This window comes from Staurois parvus, unplaced genomic scaffold (assembly GCF_062004578.1).
Source record: "Staurois parvus isolate SC_StPar_1 unplaced genomic scaffold, SC_StPar_1.0 ptg000202l, whole genome shotgun sequence".
Taxonomy (NCBI): domain Eukaryota; kingdom Metazoa; phylum Chordata; class Amphibia; order Anura; family Ranidae; genus Staurois; species Staurois parvus.
In genome coordinates this window covers 8,346,994-8,364,161 of record NW_028317998.1, presented here as the reverse complement: position 1 = coordinate 8,364,161, position 17,168 = coordinate 8,346,994, and the positions used below count along the sequence as shown (strand labels likewise).

The window sequence follows — 17,168 nt, the reverse complement described above, 5'->3', positions numbered from 1 at the left end:
GTGTACGGTATTTTATTCTATTGCATTTCTGGTCTTACCATATCTCAGTCTTGTTTCAAACCTGGCTCTGTATGAAATGTGATGTTCATTATCATGAAATTACCTGCAATTCAGAGATGACTGATCCTCTCTGTGCACATGATCCAGAGAATTTTGTTAATGGTGAAGAAAGAACAATTGGATTTGGATTGATAAAACTGCTCATGTCACATAATGGGGACTCCATCTCCAACCTCTGCATTACCACTTTGTCAACAACAACAAATTTGTTCCAGGGCAACCACAATGTCCTCTTCACAGTAACAAAAGGTGACCTCTCAAAAAGAAGGGTGATTGAGATACCGCCAATGGTGACAAGGTCAAAGCTAAAAGTAAAAATATAGGAAAACAGAAAACATTGATTAATGTAACAGTAAAGTGCTGTCGTAAAATTAAGCACAGATCAAATTATAAGTATTCAACTGGTTGTTAGTTATTTATATTCAAGGTATTGTTCTTGCTTTTTGACAATAGTACATTCTGCAAGCAAAGAGTTTTTTTCCTCTGATATATTATTCTTTCATTTGCCAAGTTGCTGTACAGTTTTGTGCTTAGTGATAATTCAGAGCTGTCTCTGAAAGTTGGACATGGCCTGACATACCAAGGTTTTTCTGTCTCTGAAAGCTTAAATCAGAACTGAAAACTGCTGCAAGCAATGCATACTTATCTGTATGAGAATGTGTATGTTGAGGAATATGGCTGTTTTTAAGACATCATGCACAATGGGTGTTTTAAAAACGCCAGTAGCGTTAGCTGTATGAAGTCACGTTAAAAACGTGAGTTTTTCCACATTTTTAGCATTTGTGCATTCATTTTTAGCTGCATTATTCTGCATTTGTGGTTTTTAATTCTCAATGAAGCACCCCAAAATGCCAGTTTGCTGCGTTTTACCACGTTTTACCATGATTTCTGCTTTTACCAGCGTTAGACTGTTTTTACAGCAAACAAAACTCCTCTAGAAACCCACTAGTTCTGTTTTTTTTCCAGCCAAATAACGCCCCTGCCAAAAATTGCTGATTAAAGCCTATGTGCGCGTGGACACATAGGATAACATGCTGGGGAGTTTACTGGCTGTAGAAACCCCGCCCAAATCCAGAAACAGCAGCTGTAGAAACGTGCAGTGTGCATGAGGACTAAACATACATGTTCTGTGAAAAGGAAAAAGTAATCAATTAATGAACAATGTTTATAACATTACAAATGTACCTTCCATCTTGACGGCTGATGGTATATCCATAATCATTATGATGTGCAAAACTGACATTAACGCCTACAAGCGGAGTTCCATCTACAGCAATCACCTGACCACGAACCACACAGGCACGACTGAGAAAAAAAGAAAAAACTAAATGAAATATGATAAAGATGTATTCATGATTAAGATAAGTTGCTACTATAATGATTAATACATAAGAAGCATTATTCTTCTCTTCACATTGCCATCTTTTCAAAGCAATACAAGCCGCTTGTGGTGTTCCATGTATAAACCTGCTTCATGGAAACAATTAGAAAGGTAGGATTTTTTCTTTTTATTATTTAGGTGTGCTGTGTGAATGGGAAGACAAAACAAACATATAGTGGAGGGTTCCCAAATTTGAATGCAAAAGTGGTAATACACAATATGGCCACCATTCTCAACTCAGCAGTGCAAGGGTTCATGCATCGTGGCATAAAGAAATTCTGCATTCAAATCCATACAGAGTAGTTTTTTTATGAATCTGGACACAGCAGTATTGTATATTATAGGCCTATGCACACAGCTGTGTTGTGCTCAGTAATCTTGCACTGCTTCCAGTTGTGTAAAATCAAAGTGGAAAATTCTGCATCCATGGTCAGTATTTCTGGGTAAATTACATGCGTACACATTCAAATGCCTATACATGTGTACATGCTGGGACTGAAAACTGAGCTAGAGAAATGGAAGAATTTTTACAGATGTGAACATTTTATGGATGTTTATGCTTCTAAAGACATGTAAATGTAAGCACTTTATGGACCATTACATATGATCTTTCTGCCAGCTTTCTGCAAGGCATCATCCTACATACTGTAGATGTTAGTATTTTATTATGCCCATGGGCATCAATTCCAGTAAAGCTTATCTAGGGCTGCATTTGTATAGATTACTCAAAACTACCAACTAAAGCAAGATGATGAGCTAATTAAAACATGTTTATTCTATTCTATTAGGTCTATGAGAAATTAAAACAGGTTAACCTTGTCTAGAATTGTGTAAGAAGATGTGCCGCATATTTCAACGTTTATGTTCTTTTATGCATTGCTCATCATAGTTAAAGTGGTATTAAGAAAACTAATGCAGCCATCACATCTAAAGATTGATAAGCTACAATATAATAAATGTTTGCATTTGGGTTTAATACTGTTTCACAAGACCAAGCTGTTTATAAGTAGCAGTTAAAGGGTTGGCACAAAAAAGGGTGCCAACAATGGTCAGCATTTATTAATTTAGTTAAAATCTTTACCCCCCCCCTAATAAAAAAAAGTTTAACTGGTTAAACTTTTAACTTTAACTGGTTATAAAGCACTAGCTGGAGTTCTATTTTAATTTATTAGTCATGTTCATCTAAATTTACTAGTGCATCTAACAGGACCTTCTTCCCTAACTGACAGTTCTGCTGTCCAAAGATGTCTCTATTACTCCCTCATACAGGGTGGAAACACCCTAGTACAGGAAGTGTGTTACTGGCCAAATCAACAGGTGAAAATAAAAAGAATAAAGCCTTAAAAAAGAAAACTAATACAGCCACATCATTTAAGGATTGGTAAACTGCAATAAGCTGTGTTAAGCTTTGTTTTGGGTTTAATGCCACTTCATTTGTGCCTTTGTCCTATTATGGTCGCCAACCAACAATCCTAAAATTTTATTTATTGAAGTATCAAAAAATGTTTTATTTCCTATAAGATTTTAGCTAAAACTTACAAGAAAGCTTTCATGTTGCTAACTTTAGCACAATATACTTACATAATCCGTACATAACATTATACTAATAAGAGAAATAACAGTGAATTTAAAAGTATAATTCAAAGCATTACAAGTGATAATTCTGTACAGTAAAATGATTCAAGGTGTTAGAAGCCATAATACCATAAAATAAGAGGGAGAAGAAAAGAAAAGCAAAGAAAAGGAATGGATAAAAGGTTCCCAGAGAAAATATTCCACTGTCAATATTATTGATCGCATGATTAAAAAAACTTCATAAAATATACAGTATTTGTATGAAAAGATATCTAAGGTAGAATTCATTAATGGTAAAAATGAAAAAAAGAATAAAGAGATGGATTTTACCGTGGATGATATTTTATACACATATTTTATACATTTTATACATCTTTTAATATCATTATCAACATTGACAGCGTGATATTTTATCTAGGACCTTGTTTTCCTTTCCTTTTCTTTTTCTCTCCGATTTACTTTATGGCATTCTGGCTGAATCTTTTTACTCTATGGAACTTTACTCTATGGAACTTGACATTTAAACTGTTGAATCATACTTTTCAACTTACAGAAATTAGTATCTGCTAAATAGGTTATATTTCGTACATGCACAAAACACTAAACCAAACACTAGGGCAGGGGTACTGAATTAAAACTAATGGAGGTCCGACCAGTAAAATTTTCTTCCAACAGTGGTTCAAACCGTATTTTTTATTTCCGCCGTCTCCTACTGTATATCACAATCCCTATATCTCAGTGTCCTCAGTCCCCCCCCTACATGTCACATTCCCCCACTTCACATCAGTTTCGCCTTCACAGTAGTGTTCTCAGGCCCCCTGCACATCACACCCACCCCTTTACAGTACACCCCCATTATTTTCAGCAGTCCTCAACCCCCTTCAAAGCATCACCCCCACCCCACACTACTGTACTCAGCCTCCTTCACATCTCTTCCCCACATTGGTGTCCTCTATCCCTTCACATAACCTCCAGCAGAACTGTGCCCCCTTTACATCACCCCACAACCCTGCCCCCCCTTTACATCTCCCTCCCCACAGCATTGCCCCCCCCCACATCTCTCCCAACAGCACTGGCCCACCCCCTCACATCACAAATCCCATCTCCCAACAGCAGTATTCTCTGCCCGTTTCACATCAACCACCCCACCTCCCACACAAACACACACACAGCACTGATCCCTTCACACACACCCAATAGTATACTCTGCCCTCCTCACATCAACTCCACCCCCTACTTCACATCCCTACCCCACAGTACTGTCCTCTGCCCCTTCACATCCCCCACCACAACACTACCCCCACTTTAAATCTCCCCCTCCACAGCATTACCCCCCTCCTTGCATCACAAATACCCCCAAAAGTAGTGTTCTCTGCCCTCCTCACATCCATCCCCCCACAGCACTGCTCCCCCCTTTACATCATCCCTTCACAGCACTGCCCCTTTTGCATCGCCCCCCACCCTTTACATCACACACAACCAGAGTAGTGTCCCGGGCTCCCCTTCATTCTCCTACCTTAGAGTGGAGATCGGGAGGTGGAGCATTTCTGGATCAGGTGTGGGAAGCACAGCACATCATTGAACATGGCCGCACCTTTCCCTCCATCCTCCGCCGCTGTTATAACAGCAGAGCGGACCTCAGGAGACAGAACATTTCTGGAATGAGTGTGGAATAACAGCACAGTATTTAACAGAGCGTGGGAGCAGGAGCTGTCATAACATTTCTGGATCGGATGCGGGAAGCACAGCATTGAATAGAGCATGGGAGCTGCGGGAGTTAACTTTTTTTATTAACCAGCAGGTGATTGGCTGCTAGCACTGCCCTGCTTCCAATCAGCCACTGGTTAACTTAAAAAGTTAAACCTGGCAGCTCCCGTGCTCTATTCAATGCTGTGCTTCCCGCATCCACACCAGAAATGTTATGACAGCTCCTTCTCCCGCAATCTGTTCAATACTGTGCTGTTATTCCACACTCACTCCAGAAATGTTCTGTCTCCTGCTGTCCACTCTGCTGTTATAACAGTGGCGGAGGATGGGGGGAAATAAGCATCTCCTAAATGGCGTGATAGGGTCTGGATGAAACAGTGGCTTGGTCTGCATCCGGACCGCGGTCCGCCATTTAGTGTTGCCTGCACTAGGGTCTCTATTTATAAAACATTTGTTGGACAAATGTCAAAAGCTCTTGTCAGGGTTCGCATTCATTTTCCCTGTATTTTCTCTAATACAATGACATCCTAAGATCATCATCTTCATTTAGTGGCCAAAATGTGGTATATTTTTAGGTTGTTAGTCATAAAATAAAATGTCATAAAATGTATAGGGGTGTCAGGGCAGGAGCGATGGAATGGGCAGGCAGGCCTATGGTAAGGTCACGCAGCGACTGATGACAGCCACTACCCACAGACCAGAGTCCCTCAGGGCGCGGAGTCTAAGCCCCCGGCTGCCCTTCACCAGGGCCCCTGATGGTGGGGATGGACTTGACGCAGCCTGAGACCAGGTCGCGCCCCCCCCCCCGAGTAACCCCTACTGCAGTAAAGACTGCCGCCAATGGTGTACAGCTGGTAGGAGCTAGATGGGAAAACGTGTAGCGTGGTCAGACAGGCTGGGTCTTTAACAGCGGAGCAGACAGTACAAGACGGTAGGCAAAGAATACTCAGGTCACGGGCCGGGTTCAGCAACGGGAGGTCAGGTAAAGGGTTAAAGCAGAGAATAGTCTTGTCCAAGCCGAGCACATGGAGCAGCACAACCTCTGAGGAAAGGTAGGACCTTGACAGTGGGCAAGTTCTGGCACCTAAATTCATCACCTCTTTTTTAGTCACCCACTCAATTTTACAATGGAATGAATCTTTATTGGGAACATTAAAGTGGTTTTAAAGCCTAAACATTTTTACCTTAATGTATTCCCTGTTTAGGTGTTAGTATCACCCCCTCACCCCCCTTTATACTTGCCTGAGCCCTCAATCAACCTAGCTCTGTGCCTATCTGAAAATGTCTCCTCGCACTCCCAGGATTTCTTGAGGTAGAGGGAGCCATTGGCTCCTGCTGCTGTCAGTCAAATCCTGTGATGAGTGAGCAGAGGGTGGGACCAAGCCTTGCTGTCTGTATCTATGGACACAGGCAGCGCAGTTCGAGATTGAGCCTGCAGGTGTTCCACAATAGTAAGTGGCTTCCTATGATGGAGCACCAAGAGAAGGGGGAGCCAGGAGCCCTGGTAGGGAACTCTAGAAGAGGAGGATCAGGGCCTCTCTGTGCAATTCTATTGCACATAGCAGGTAAGTATAACATGTTTGTTATTTTAAAAAAACTTATACTTACAACCAGGTTAATTCATGGTGAGGTTTTTCAATCTCAGATCCATCTAGTAGTATTCCAAACCAAGAAAACAGAAGTGTATAAAAACTGCCAACCCAAATCCAGGCAACGTAACAACACTATAAGATAACTCAAATATAACTATCTAAGAGTTCCAGTTCTATTCATCTAATCTTCCAGTTCAGTTTCTTTTTTTAATTACTCCATCCCTTTTGGAATCTTGCTCACAACAATGACCCTGACACCCTGAGTGCTGGTTACATTTGACATTTTTGGCCTCCTCTTTATCCCTTCTTCCACTTTTTATCCATCTTTCTGACTTCTGTCTATTCAGCCTCTTGTCTACCTGCCTGTCTCTGCATACCAGCCTCTCTCAGCCTCTCCATCTTCCATCCCAGCTGTCCCCCTCCTCCTTCCCTCCAGGTATTCATCCTCCATCTCTCCTTCCCTTTGCTATCCATCCTCCTACTACTGTTTCTCTCTCCTTTAAAACGTCTGCACTCCTTCCACCCTTTTGTATCTCCTCATTGCTTCTCTTTTCTCTATAGGCAGTGAATCTATATTCTCCAAGTTCATTATTACTCACCTGCCCTTTTGCCCTACCATCCTCTGTCTTTTCAAATGAAAACAGCAATACAAAATGAATTATTTATACTGAAGATTTTGTAATTATTCAGACCTGTAATATATACAGAAGCATCAGTGTATAGCATTCTTTCTATATTGCTTCCCAAACAGATAGTCAATATACCTGGTAAACAGTTATGAAATTAGAGCAGCAATGGATGATATACAGTTACAAAAATAGCAATTAAAAAGAAGCAGATGACGATGAAGATGAAAATAAAGTTACTTTTAAATTCCACATACAGTATAAGCAGATCTGTTTTGTATTATTGTATTAAAATATTCATTCCAGCAATTAAAACAACCAAAACAAAAGTGCAACACAAACACAGTATAAGAATTTTAAAGATAAGCTTAAAGGCTTTAAATAGATGTCCTACAGAAATAATTGCTTAATAATCTAACAAAAATCCACATTCCACCTTACACATCTAATCTGATTATATTTATAATTCTTCCCCAGAGCTATAATCCTATCCTGGAGAGATGATCTGGTTAGAAAAAGTAGTTATCTCTAGGGACTTTGGAGAATCAACTCAACAAGAAAATGACAGCACAGCTTTCCTTCTAAATTCATGAGCAGCAGGTTTAACCTGAGTGTGTTTAAAGCAATCTGTAAGCGTATATGACCTAATATAGTCCACAGTCACAAATCAACTGCATTGGCCAGTATTTTCTCTATTATTTAAACATTATACCAAAGCTTTTATCTAGCAGGCAGAAGCACTGTTGGGGGTAAAATTTTGAATCTCTCACTCATATTCACTGCAAAAAGCTTACTGAATGGCACAGAGGGGATTCTGTAATCTTTTATTAAAACAATTCTATAACGCAAAAAACATATTCATATCTATCACTTAATTATGATAGGATTTCATTTGATCTGTAAAATAACGGAATTAACATGTAATTTCAAAAGCCTTTACTGCAATAAAATTACACAATCCTTTGACAGCTTCTGTCAAAAAAGGCACTACAAATATATTAGTAGTGTGCCTGCTTTATCGGGGATTTAAGCCACACATAAACGATTTTGAAACATTTGTTTTTCTAATGCTGACCATACATATCACAATCTGATTGTGCAATCTGTTAAACATCAACTAGCCTATATCAGGTAACTACTCCAGACTGATGATATTGTCAGATTTATTCTTGATTGGGATTCCCATCTAGAGAAGATCCAGGCAGTTCTCATTTCCATGTGTAAAGCTTGGTTAGCAGCCAAGCCAAAAAACTGCAAAATACACCTGGAAGAAGCCCGGCCTGTGGGCTACATCTTTTGTCAGGAAGGGTTAGAAAACCTCTAATGGACAAGATTAAAGCAATTAAAGTGTTTCTAAAGGCAGAAGGTTTTTTTTTATCTTACTGCCAGGGACGGACTGACCTTTTGGAAACTCGGGCACTGCCCGAGGGCCCGGGGTCAGTAGGGGGCCCCATGAGATGCCCCTGGTACCTTTTTCATAGGCTTTTTGAGTTTGGGCAAGGACACAGGGGCCCCATGATCCCCTATTGCCTGGGGGCCCCATGAGTTGTCAGTCCACCCCTGCTTACTGCATTCTATGCAGTAAGGTAAAAAACCATCAGCATGCAGCCCCCCCTGCAGCCCCCATAAATGCTCAACTGAGCTCGATCTTGATCCAACGATGTGCAAGACAGCCAAGGCTCTTTCACTTGTCATTGGCTCAGATACAACAGCAGAAGCCATTGGCTAGCATTGCTACCAATCAGAGCCAAGGAGGGGGGGGCAAACCTCATTCTGTGTGTTCAATGGAAACACAGGGCAGAGAGCATGCACCAGTGCCCCCAGAGCAAGCAGCTTGGGGGGGTGGAGCCAAGACTGCCAGTAAAAGGACCTGAGAAAGAGAGGAGTGGGGCTACACAGAGCGGGTATGTCAGGCTCCGCCCAACGGGATCTCTAGTGGTCCACAGCACGGGGTTTCCCAGGACGCGGAGTCTAAGTCCCAGTCTGCGTTTTCACAAGGGCCCCTGATGGTGGGGATGGACTTGGTGCAAGACTGGAACCAGGTCGCGCCCCTGGGCACCCCCGGTGGTGGCAGAGGGGTCCCGCTGAGGGTATGTGCCCGGGATGAGCCTGCTGTGAAGGGGATGACAGGTCCGATCCGAGCGGGATGGATGGGATGACAGATCCCGATCCGAGCGGGATGGACGGATGACAGATCCCGATCCGAGCGGGATGGATGGGTGACTGCTAGGAGTGAGCGAGGTCAGACTAGCCGGGTCGGTATCGTGCGGGCAGCGTGGTACAGGGGGAGCAAGCGGAGAATGGTCGGGGTCACAAGCCAGGTTCAGCAGGTAGCGGGCAGTCGATACCGAGGGTCAGGCAGAAGGATGGTCAGGAACAAGCCGGGGTCAGAGCAGGAGAGGGTCAGCATTAATCAGAACAGGCAGAGTTTGGCAACAAGGAAACGTACTTACAGGGACAGGAACTAGACCTTGCGGCAACTTGGATATGCACAGGGCAGTTTTAAATAGAGCGCCCTGTTCTTCCATTGGTGCGGCCGCGATCGCTAGTGCGCATGCGTGGCCGCGATCGCCGAGGACTCTGTGCTCGCCGGCTTGGACGGATCGGCACTCTGCGCATGCGCACACCGCCGAGAGCCCGGGATCTCTGACAGGGTATGACATGTTTGTTATTTTAATAGAAAAAAACAAAGCCTTCCAATCACTTTAAATATTGCCCCGAGCCCATGGTAAAAATAGATTGGAGTCTTTCTAGTAGGGATGCGCCGATACCATTTTTTAAATCGGTGAGTACAAGTACTGATACTTTCGGCCAAGTACTTGCCGATGCCGTGTACTGATACTTTGAGGTACAATTTGCATCAATACAAAATTTATAGATGCAAATTGCACTGCAAAGAATTGCATGCAATTTGAACAGGAATGTGATTTCCCCACTGCTACTGTGTACACCCAGGCTTGTCATAGTTCACATAGGAGTGGTGCAGGTAAGTTTCCCATAGTGGAGAGTTGGAGAGTGAGTGTGTGGGATGTATACTATGGTGGCAGATGTTCCATATTCTCAGCAGTAGGAGAGGGGAAAAAGCCTCTGATCGATCAGCACTGTTGGCAGCGTTCATCGTGATTGACGTTGGATCTATTTTAAGGGACATTATTTTCTACTTTTTCAATAAAGGACTTGTCAAAAACTGTTGTTGAGTTTTTATCCACTTTTGACACTTTTTTGGTAAATGAGTAGCGGTACTATGTACCTCTAATCATTCACATGGGGGGCTTCCAGATTCCGATAAGTCACCCCCCGCAGACCCCCACAACCACAGTCCAGGGTTGTGGGTAAGTGGTCCTTGTCCTCATCAACACAGGAACAAGGTGCTTTGGCGAGCACCCTGGCCCAAAGCACCCCCACATGTTGAGGGCATGTGGCCTGGTATGGTTCAGGAGGGAGGGACCCCACGCTATTAAAGAAAAATGTCATGGGGCTCCCCTTATGATCCAACCAGACCCAAAGGGCATGGTATGGATGGGGGGGACCCCATGCTGTTTTTTCATGATGTTTTAATTTTTTTAATTGCCAGAAATAGGTTTGTTTATAATCAACTGCCAACGGGGAACACTGCTGACATCTGTTAACTCATCGGCTAATGCAAATTGCCACAATTGCTCTTAACACAAATCACCCACCAAATCCTTCCTCAAAGTACAACCCCCTCCAAATTCTTCCTCCTAGCACAAACCCCTCTAAATCCCCCTCCTAGCACAACCCCCCCCATCTCCACTCCTAGCACAAGCCCCCCTTGTGACAGATGCAAGATCGCTGCCACCAATATGTGACGAACGTGGCGTCAGACCCCAGCCCTTCTCACCAGACTCGTGACCGAAGGACTAGCCAATCTAAAACCGCGATGTCACGTGCGTAACAATGCCACACCCAGCTGCACCCTGCACACAGATTTTCCAGCTAATTGGACCACAATCTATGTACCGGCAGCCTGAGCGATTGTTACTGGGTCAGGTTAATTACGCAATTAACCCTTCACACTGCCACCACCTCCTTTTTGTACAGAGAAAGAGGAAACTTGGCAATATCAGCTAACACTGTAATGGTTGAGATAATCGTCTGTATAACACGGTCACCGCAGGCCGGTTATACAGAGGGTTAAACAAACACAGTAGTCCTCTTTTTAGAGGCAGGAATTCGTAAATTGCAATAAAGAGCTATAGAAACAGTTCAACACTTTCAGAAGGAAAGATTTATTACTAAAAGGTCAAAAGGGTGCAATAAAAATATTTACAGAAAAAGATGTAACCAATATATATATAAATATACAGAGAACAACAGCACAGCAAAGAGGTAACATAAGGAGGTTAAAGGGTTAAAGTACTTGCCAATCAGCCTTGGGTTAGTAGATCAAGTTTCAGAGTGAAAGGGTACGGGTCTCCCCAGGTTGCTTTTGATGTTAAAATGGGAGACCTCTTCAACATAACTTTTCTTAGGCCTGACAACCCAATTTGTAGTTCCCTAGCAGGGGGTGTCTCTGAAGTCAAGGACCAATGCCCCGTTTAGGATGGGAAGGTCTGGGCGTAGACCTAAACTAGAGCCAAAATCTCATGTGTTTCATATTTTGGCTCATAACTCTTCATATGCACTAGTGACACTCCACCCGCGGGTAGATTACTATGCAGAAACGTCTGAGGATTGTTTAGATATGAATTATGAAATTCTACACTGAATGGTTCACGAGATCTATTTTTCTGCTTTCGTATGTATTCAAGACAAGGAGAGTGACCTATCAAACTGTTTGCCTCCTCTTGGTCAATCTGACGATATGCCTGTTTTTTATGTAAGTCTCTCATATTCCAAGATATGAGACATAGGGAAAAAATGGATTTTTAAAAAGGTTATCTGGTTCAATGTCTTTTGAACTGCTGGGAAGGCTGTGTTATCTTTTTAGGAGGTGTTAAATTGCACAGGTTCTTTGGACAGTAAGGCACTTCGTGGCTCCCTGCTGGGCTCTGGCCTGTGACACTTTTAACACACACACACACTGGCCAAATGTCGCTGTGACTCTCAGAGAGGGAGGGGGAGGGAGAATTCTTAACAAAATGGAGGGTTGGAGCAAAATGGTTGAACCGCGTCCGTCTAAATGTGTACGCTTGCTACACCCCTGTTCCCAAATCCCCACTCTTAGCACTAACCCTGCTCCAACTCCCCAATCCCCTCTCCCAGCACTATCCCCTGACCCCCCCCCAAATCCCCCCTCTTAGCACAACCTCCCCAAATACCCCCTCCTAGCACAAACCCTGCTCAAACCCTCCCCAATCCTCTCTTCCAACACAATCTTCCAACACAATCCCCTCAAATTCACCACGCATACCTGTAAATGCAGGGAGGAGGAGACAGCCATGCAGACTATTCTCTCTCTTTCCTCACAGAGTTGCAGTGCACAGGAGTTAACACAGTAGTGTTCGAACCGGGATGTGGCTGCAGCACCCCCGAGGACTCTTTTGCGGTATCCCATGGTGCTGCGACACCCCAGTTGAGAAACCCTGGTCCAGGGGCGGACTGACAACTCATGGGGCCCCTGGGCAATAGGGGATCATGGGGCCCCTGTGTCCTTGCCTAAACTCAAAAAAGCCTATGAAAAAGGTACCAGGGGCATCTCATGGGGCCCCCTACTGACCCCGGGCCCTCGGGCAGTGCCCGAGTTTCCAAATGGTCAGTCCGCCGCTGCCCTGGTCTAATGCATGTCCCCCATGCAATATATATTGAATGTTGGCTTTTTTCAACATTTACACTTTTTTTCTGCCCTGTGTGTATTCTGAGAAGTATCCTCTTCTCTCTTAAAAAAGTTACTCATAAAATGATTTACAAATTCACATGTTCAAAATGTGTGGTTTTTATACTCAAAAGTGTGACTTGGTCCTTTTTCCTTGTCTTTTTATATAAGAAGCAGTAAAATGCTCTCTAAACTGAAGAACAGCTGGCATTTAACAGTTCACATAGTTCAACCAGTGAGTTGATCTATGTGTCATCTTAAATAAAGGTCAAGTATATCTGAGAGGCTTAAGACATTAGATAGGTGGTCCAGCATTATTTTCTACTGCTGTGGCTCCTTGGACAGAAAATATATTACCGTAATTAACATGTGGGTCAGTTGTGACAGATCTTAGCTTCCTACCTCTTGTGTAATTTGATGAAGTATTAAAACCAACAGCAGTGGAATGTATCTGTGAAATGTTTGTTTTTGATACTCCCACTCATCCTTACTTTCTCTTTCAAGGAGATTTACCTAATTTTAGCAATATATTTTAATTCAGAACTAGAGAGTACAGAAAAAATTCACAGAAACCTAAATCATTAATCACTAATTTGCCTGAAAGCAGTGCTTGAGGTGATTATATTCATATTAGTGCACTTTTAACAAAAACAATTGAGTACTGTCAGTGATACTTTTATATGTGAACTAACATCCAATTTTTCAGGACAAGCTTTCGGGGTGTGCCCCCTTCATTAAGGTCCAAGCAGTACTAATAACTATTAATACTAATTAATATAACTAATAATGCTAGTACTGCTTGGACCTTGATGAAGGGGGTACTCCCAGGGCCAGCACTACAGCTAGGCCAACTAGGCAGCTGCCTAGGGCTCACTGCCACCTAGAACATAGCCATGGCCTTTAGTTTCACTATTCTTGTCCAGCTTCCTAACACTCTGCTGGCTTCCCCACACAGTCCACCGATGTTCCCCGCACACTAGAAAAAGATATGGTAAGGTGCAGTATTAAAAGACCAATGTATTAAGTAAGCAGTGTTAAACACTCACAAGAAAAAAATATAATGTCACTTATCATCAATAATGGTCACTGTCAGTCCTTCCTATTCTAAGGATCAACAGGCTAGCAAGGGCTCACAAGTGGTTTCTAGTTTTTCATTTCCCTCCCCTCCCCCTCCCCATGTCATGTCTGCCTCGTGTGCGTTCCAAGCTGGCCAAGGCACTTGCGGTTGTCTGGCAGTGCCCTGGCATCTCTCCTTCTCTCCATCCACTGCTGCAGATCCACACTGGCTGATCTTTAGGACAGGAAGGATAATAACAGACATTGTATTTCTTTCTTGTAAGTGTTTAACACCGCTTGCTTTTTAAATTGGTCATTTAATACTGCACTTGCTGGTGTCTCCCACTGTCTTTTTCTTGTATTCCACATACAGAGCTGGCATACTGACGATGGCTGCCAATGATGTTGCTGGTCAGACACAAAATAGTCTAGCACTGGCCCTGGACACACCCCGAAGCTTATCCTGAAAAATTGGATCTTAGTGCAAGAGTTTAAAGAATTGCCATATCTCTAGCAAGTATTCTGTTGAAAATACCCAGCACTCAAATACAGCTATGCTAGAATCCTTTTGTGTACTTAACATAACATTTTGTGTACCTAATATAATTATGTTTGAAGTATGGCTTGAAGAGATGAATAAAACGTGTATTAATTCACATAACATATAAATTGCACAAAGGTATCCCATAACACGTAGGGCCTATTGAGCAATATACAACATTGTATATATAAAACACAAAAACCTGCGCTTGGATGTAACTAAAATCTGAATTAAAAAATGCAAATGAATAGGGAAAATCAGCTTGCACACAAAAGGCAAATATATCACGTTTAGGAGGTATTCATTTTACCTACAGCTGTCAGCACCTGTGGTAGTGAGCTCTTGTTGATACTCAACTTAGGGTTCCCCAGGGCGCGGAGTCTAAGCCACAGCCTGATTCTTCACCAGAGCCCCTGATGGTGGGGATGGACTTGCAGAATGCTGGGACCAGGTCACAGCCCCCAGGTACGCCCATCTGAGGCTGAGGAGACCGCTCGCAGGAGCAGAGTATAATGGGAGGAGACCAACAGAATCCGATAGGCTAGCCGAGGTCAGGACAGTTGGAAAACAAGCAAGGTCAGAGAACGAAGCCGGGGTCAGTACACAAGTAGTCAATGTAGGATTCAGTCAGTAGCAACACACAGGAGCTCCGACAACTAGGAAGTTGCTCAGGCAAAGTGGCCTAGTCTGAGCATGTCTTATATAGACAGGCAAACAAGGAGGTGGGCCAGGAATTGATGGAAGAGAAGGAAATAAAACCCAGAGAACAGCAGACGGCGCCCATAGATGAGCACAGACAAACACATGAGAAGGGATCAGGAACAGGACTGCAGCAAGAAGGTAAGAACACAAACAAGAAACTGCAGGCTAACTTGTGACAACAGCTATGCTTTATTATAAGCTTACCTGTAGGTAAAAGATAGAAAAGTGGGTTTGCTTCCACTTTAAAATGAGGAAAAGAAAACTCCTACAGCCACAACGTAAAAATCCCCTTTCAGGTCTGCTGCTCACACAGATATAGACTGTACATCTACACTTCAAATCAAGGCAGTAGATGATGAATAAGTTCCACTTAAGTACAACAGCATTGAATTTCAGAGAAAACATTTTGTAATACTAGAAAAGATTTAAATATCTAAAACTTTTGTAAATATCTAAAATAAAATGGCATTTGCACAGCATGCAAGATTGTAATCCACCACAACCCTCTCTTGATGCAATATTTGGATGTTTATATAACCAAGTGTCAGCCAGGAAATAGCTAAAAAATATCCACACACTATTAACTCTCTTGGGTAGAAGAAATGGTGTGTATAAAGGTTATTTTGAATGTCAGAATGTCTAAAGTTGCCCTTCGCACTGTTCTCACAGACTGGAATAAGATTTGAATAAGCAATGAAAAGATTGTGGAAATACAACTGGTATTTTCTTTAAACCCACATCAAATTCAGCTCAAATTTTGGACGGTTCAGCAGGAATTGACTGAAATGAGAGCTATGCATGGTCATCTAAAGACGTCCATAGATGGTCTTGGCTGGTTCAGCAGGGACCGCCCGACATCCAAACCATCTATGGGCAGGCTGATTGGATCCAATTCGATTGTTGCTTGACTTGGGTACAACCAGATTGTTAGATTTTTCACACAATTAATGCCAGCATCTATAGCCACTAGCAATAATGTGCTCTCCCAGCAGGGACGGCTCCCCCCTGCCCCCCCCCCACTAGGATAACACAATAGCTCCACGGGAAGGATTTCCCCATCAACATTGACTGTGTTGATGGGGGAATCAAGTGATTTTCTTTCCTGAAACTTGTGATTTCAGGAAATAAAATCCTTATATACAAGTTGGTAAAGCATGTAGCTGCTCTGAAGAAGCCATATTCAGCATGAAATGCTAGAATTTTATCACAACAAACATGTAGGGTGGCTGGGGGACCCTATACCACTCCTTTGGTATGCAGATGCCAGACCACATAACCTTATAGTGAATATGCCACTTTGCTCATTTAGGCAAAAGTGACATGTTCACTTAGTAGGCCACCTCCCCACTCACTGACAGAGCATAGAATAATGAATAGCGGCTTGCTATGGGGACAATCGGTGGGCGGAAAGAGCTAGGAGAGCCGGCAGAGGACCCAAGAAAAGGAGGATCAGATATACGCACCATATTGAGACATGTCCAAAGCTACAATTAATTATCCCTACTATTGCACAAATGTCATATAACCATTTTATGAATCTGTCAGATTGCCCATTAAGGGAAAAGTTACAGGTTCCTTTTGCAAATTGAAGTGCCACACCACTCCTAAGAGATCCAGATACAACTTTATTCCAATAAAAGTCAGGGGACAAACCAAAAATTAGCCAACATGTTTCTATGATGAAAGGGGCATACTTGAACCCCTGAAATGCATTGGCTGCTTTTTGGGTTGTCCCCCTGATGTTTGTTGCAATAAAGTTGTATCTGGACCTCCTAGCAGTGCTGTGGTGATTCAGTTTCAGTTTTTGTTACTTAACACTACAAAACAAAGAGACTGTTGAGATCCTCATTTGCATCAACATTAATACTTTAATATAGCAATACCAGTGAGATAATCCTATGAGTCCAGAGCTAATTTTCCATTTTTCTTAAAGATTCCCTTCATAGGCCACCTACCCACAAACTGATACTTCATCTAGGAATGAAAGGATATCACAGAGGTACAAACGCAAAAAGTATAAGAATTGGGTGGGCTTCTGGGGAAAGGAAGGAGGGTCACTCTCTCAATTAACATTTTTGAATCCTTATGCTGCTATCATTAGTAAATAGATAGGAACATATATCATATTTACTTGTTTTAAACTTTTTTTGTT

The 17,168-nt window shown here is 42.6% G+C and overlaps 1 protein-coding gene across 5 annotated transcripts in view; it reads right to left on the bottom strand.

The window, feature by feature from the left end:
* TENM1 (teneurin transmembrane protein 1) overlaps window positions 1-17,168 on the bottom strand; it is a 947,931-nt gene that overhangs the window by 286,786 nt on the left and 643,977 nt on the right. For all 5 annotated transcript variants that reach the window (XM_089678299.1, XM_089678298.1, XM_089678300.1 and 2 more), the window contains 2 exons: window positions 1,246-1,365; window positions 104-365 (listed from right to left, as the gene is read on the bottom strand). In XM_089678299.1, the coding sequence (XP_089534425.1) occupies window positions 104-365; window positions 1,246-1,365 (382 nt within the window). The remainder of the gene's footprint in view (window positions 1-103; window positions 366-1,245; window positions 1,366-17,168) is intronic.